The 4,539-nt window shown below is 54.5% G+C and overlaps 1 protein-coding gene across 1 annotated transcript; it reads left to right on the forward strand.

Moving 5' to 3' along the window:
- Positions 1 to 380: 380 nt before the first annotated feature.
- DMP1 (dentin matrix acidic phosphoprotein 1) lies at positions 381 to 4,301 on the forward strand. Its single transcript, XM_065837579.2, is given in 7 exon segments — positions 381 to 579; positions 582 to 679; positions 681 to 1,056; positions 1,971 to 2,044; positions 2,156 to 2,203; positions 2,638 to 2,871; positions 3,030 to 4,301. Coding segments are annotated over 7 exon segments (2,301 nt in total).
- The last annotated feature ends 238 nt before the right edge of the window (positions 4,302 to 4,539 follow it).

The following is a 4,539-nucleotide window of genomic DNA, read 5'->3' on the forward strand; positions in this document are numbered from 1 at the left end:
TGGAGATCATCTGTGCTACATCTAGAAACCCTGAGGTATGTCCGGTGCATCTATGTGTATTCATATATTTAATTTTATACATGTGCCCATGTGTATTCATGCCCATACACATGCGTTGTTGCCGATGTTTTCCAGAGCAGAGTTTTTGTCCCCTGGCCGGCAGCTCGAAGAAGCTCTGGGGGTGCTGTTGTCCCTCTGTGCTGAGGCTGTGGGGGTTGTATTAATCTTCCCTATGCATCTACATTCAGTATTTCCTTTCTCCCTTGCCCGTGTGCATAGGTGGGCATGAAAATAGGTATGTCAATCATAGAATCTTTGAATTATGGAATAGTTCAGGTTGGAAGGGACCTTCAAAGCTCATCCAGTCCAACCCTCCTGCCATGAGCAGGGACATCTTCAACCAGATCAGGTTGTTCAGAGCCCTGTCCCGCCTGGCCTGGGATGTCTCCAGGGATGGGGCATCTCTCACCTTTCCTTGCAGAATGGCACTTTGTGCTTCTGCCCCGAAGCACAGAGGAAGGCTGAGTCTTGGCAAGGGAATGATCCCATGCGGGTTTCAGCACCCTTCCCCATGGCATGGGGAAATGCCACCCCAGTTGCATATGTTAGGAGGATGCTGTCCCTGGGACGAGGTCCAGTGCTCGGCACGGGTGATGCCGTAGTTGTTTGTGCGCGCGTGCACGTGTGTGTGTGTATCACGGTGGGAAGTGTGTGAGAAGGGAATAAATTTAGCAGTCAAAACACAGGGCCGGCACAGTCAGTCATTAGCTGCCAGCCCGTCTCGTCATCCTAAAACCACAAGAAGCTTTTTTAGGGCCGACGTCCCGGCGGAGGCCAGAGGAAGTGTGGGAGGCCGGTTCCCGGTGACACCTCCGCATGGGGCAGTGCTGCCCGCTGGTGCCATTGGCTGCCCCCGGCCCAGGGCCGGTGCTGGCCAGTGGTTAAATGCCCGCACGGCCACGCCGGGACACACAGCCTGGGACATCCCGCTGCAGGCAGCCAGCTCGCCCCATCCCCAGCACTGGAGGAGAGCGCTGGTTTGTACAACGCCTCGAGGTAAAGGTTTTGATTACTTTGGTTTACTTTGGCATTGCCTTGAGAGGAAATGGCAATATTTGGGGAGAGGGGTTTTAGATTTGAGGACATACTTTTTAGCAGGGCCTGTTGCAAAAGGACAAGGGGTGATGGTTTTAAACTAAAGGAGGAGAGGATTCAGGCTAGACATGAGGAAGAAATTTTTTATACTCAGGGTGATAAAACACTGGCCCAGGTTACCCAGAGGGTTGGTGGATGCCCCATCCCTGAAGACATCCCAGACCAGGCCGGACAAGGCTCTGAGCAACCTGATCTGGGTGAAGATGTCCCTGCTCATGGCAGGGAGGTTGGACTAGATGAGCTTTGAAGGTCCCTTCCAACCCAAACTATTCTATGATTCTGTGGTTCTCTGATCAATGGCATTGCCCTTGCTTTCTGCAGCAGCTACTGCTGGAGTTGGCAGAGGGTTATTGCTTCTGAGGGGCTTTTCCCTAGGATGCCAGACTGACCAAGAGGCCACCAGGGATGTGGCTCTCTGCAGGGTTATCTTACCGGGGTGCTCTGCTTTTGGGGACCGTGCCAGGTGGGAGGCCCAGCTCTGCAGCCAGTGGTCTCAAAGTGCTGCTTATTCGTGGCACCAGCTCCCATTTGGGCCACCAAGCTTGGTGGGGTGGTGGCTGTCGTCGTCATGGGAACAGGAAATTGGATGATACTCTTTAATGATGCTCAGACAAAAAGTCTGTAAGAACATGCCCAGGTATTTCAAACTCCAAACTAAAGTCCCTGTACAGGAGATGCCAGGAGGTGGCACGAGGACAAATTCCTGGCTCGTCTGATGACATTGTCAGGCTGGGCGCCGTGTGCTGGGATGGTGAGGCTGTGTCAGTCAGAAGGGCTTTGTGGGGCATGTGAAAATACTTTGCTCCCCTTTGCAGCTGCAAGGACCGCAACCAACATGAGACCTGTGTTCCTGGTGCTGTTCCTCTGGGTTGTAGCCTGCGCCCACCCTGTAAGTACCCCCTGCACAGGTACCCAAACCCCAGACCTGGCAGTTTTTCCCCACCTGAGGTACATGACTTAACTGCTGGTCATTGATCAGATGTCTCCTGGATGTGCTTAGGTGCCCAGCCAGGATTCGACCCGTCCCCGACGTGGCGCCCAGCAGGAGGTAAGGTGGGGGGTACTCCTGAAAAAGGGAGTTTCTGTGCTCCAAACCATCATGGTTTGGGCTTTTCTGGGTTGCTTTTTTATTGGTGGCTGTTTTTTTCTTGCATCAGCAGAAACAGGTGAAGGGCTGAGGTACAAGCAATTAAAAAGGCTTGAGTGCTTGCATGGATTATAGGAGCAATATGTTGTCCTGCAGCAATAGCAGTAAACATGCAGTGGCATTTAAAATAACCAAAGGAAAAACTTCTTCACCAAAACGGTTGCCAGACATCGGAACAGGATGTGCAGGGGGGTGGTGGAGTCACCATTCTGGAGGTGTTTAAAAGACACGTAGATGAGGCTCTTAGGGACACAGTTTAGTGACAGTGTTAATGGTTGGACTTGATGATATTGAGAGTCTCTCCCAACTAAAGTGTTTCTATGTTTCACTTCCAGGACATAGCAAATGAAGGTGACATCAATGAGCTGGGTGGTGGAGATGACAGACACCCTCCTGCCCATGTGGAGAGGGTAGACAATGCCCTTGCTGGGGATCTGGCCGGTGGGAACGCTGTAGGCAAGGAGCTCAGCAGCCAAGATGAGGGAGACAGAGCTCGGGAGGTCCAGCACCTGAATCAGGTGGACCATGAGGACAGAAATGCCCGATGGGAGAACAGCCTTGGTTTTCTGGTGAGTGAGCAGACAGGGGTGTTTGGTCTTCCAGGACAGTGCACTGAGCCCCAAATCTTCTGTCAACCAGGGCACTGCTTGGCCTGCACAATGAGCAATGCCAAAAGTGCCCATGACTTGTGAGCCTTCACAGTTGTCTCTATTTGTCACCTCCTTAGGAAGAGGATGCACGTGATGCTGCTGATGGTGATGATGGAGAGCACCCTGGCACTGGACGTGATGGGCTTCCCTCCCATGCTGGTGGGCTCCTGGATGAGGAGGACGACAGTGGGGATGACACCTTTGATGCAAACAGGGAGGAGGAGGAGCGTGGCGAAGGTCCTACTTATGTGGCTGGTGCCGATGGAGCAGGTGAGGATGGCCATGACTTTGGCCGTGGGGACGCCGGGGCTGGCAGAGGGCATGGTGACAGCAGCAGCAGCAGCAGCAGCGAGAGCATCAGCGCAGATCACCGCCAGTACAGGAACTATCGTGGCAGCTGGTACGAGCGGACCTACAGACAGGGAGGAGGCAGCAGCAGCAGCCAGGAGGAGGAGAGCTATGACTTTGAGGATGAAGCCATGCAGGGTGATGACCCCTCTGTCTTCGATGGCCCTGGCAGCAACTACAAGGGGCATCGTTCTGGTCCCCGTGCCCTGGGGAGCAGCCAGGAGAGTATCCGGAGGGCTGGCTCTTACCACTGGGAAGAGGTCAATAGCAGGTCCCCGGAGATGGGGGATACTCAATCAGAAGAAGACAGCCCATCTGTGGAGGACAAGAGTCAGTCGGAAGAGCCCACCAGCAGCCAGTCAGAGGAAAACAGCCCCAGCCAGTCTGAGGAGGAGGAAGGAGACAGGGAGGACAGCCACTCCAGAGAGGGTGAAGGCAGCAAATCCAGGGATGAAGAGCTGGGGGACTCCCCAGAGGACATCTCCCAGGAGGTGGTGAGCACATCAAGTGAGCACAGAGATAGCCAGTCCCAGGAAGAGCAGGAGGACCGTGAGTCTGCTGAGGACAGGAGCGTGCCATCTGAGGAAGAACAGGGCGACCAGAGCGAGTCTGGGGAAGATGATGGTGATCAGAGCCAGTCTCCAGAGGACACCAGAGAGGACTCACAGGAGAACAGGAATGACTCCAACCCTGATGAGGATGTGCCAAGCACATCAGCTGAGAGCCAGAGCGCATCGCCAGAGGATGACGGCAGCCAAGAGGATGATGCGGGTGAGGACAGCAGGTCCACGGAGAGCAACAACAGTGAGTCCCGGGAGGATGATCATGATGATGATGAAGAGAGCCATTCCCAGGAGGATGCCACCCGTGAGTCCAGCAGCCGTGGGGATGACAGCTCACTGCAGAGCCTGGAGAGCGGGAGCCGCAAGCGGCGGCCGGGTGCCCTCCGCAACAAACCCGCTGCTGACTATGATGACAATGACTGCCAGGATGGGTACTGATGTGCACCTCACAGTGTCATCAGTGCTGGGGGCACTGGGGTGGGGGGGCGCGAGGAGGGGTTTAATTTATTTGCTATATGGCCTGGTTGACTTCTTTCTGAGAAGATGCTGTGGACAAAATGGAGGTGGTTTCGCCAGGACTCCACCTGGGCACCCGGCACGGGGCATGAAATGGGAGGTGATGCTGGACATGGGAAAAAGGTCAAACCGCAGTGAGAAAAGCTGTTTCTGATACCAA

Source organism: Patagioenas fasciata, chromosome 4, assembly GCF_037038585.1.
Source record: "Patagioenas fasciata isolate bPatFas1 chromosome 4, bPatFas1.hap1, whole genome shotgun sequence".
Lineage (NCBI taxonomy): Eukaryota > Metazoa > Chordata > Aves > Columbiformes > Columbidae > Patagioenas > Patagioenas fasciata.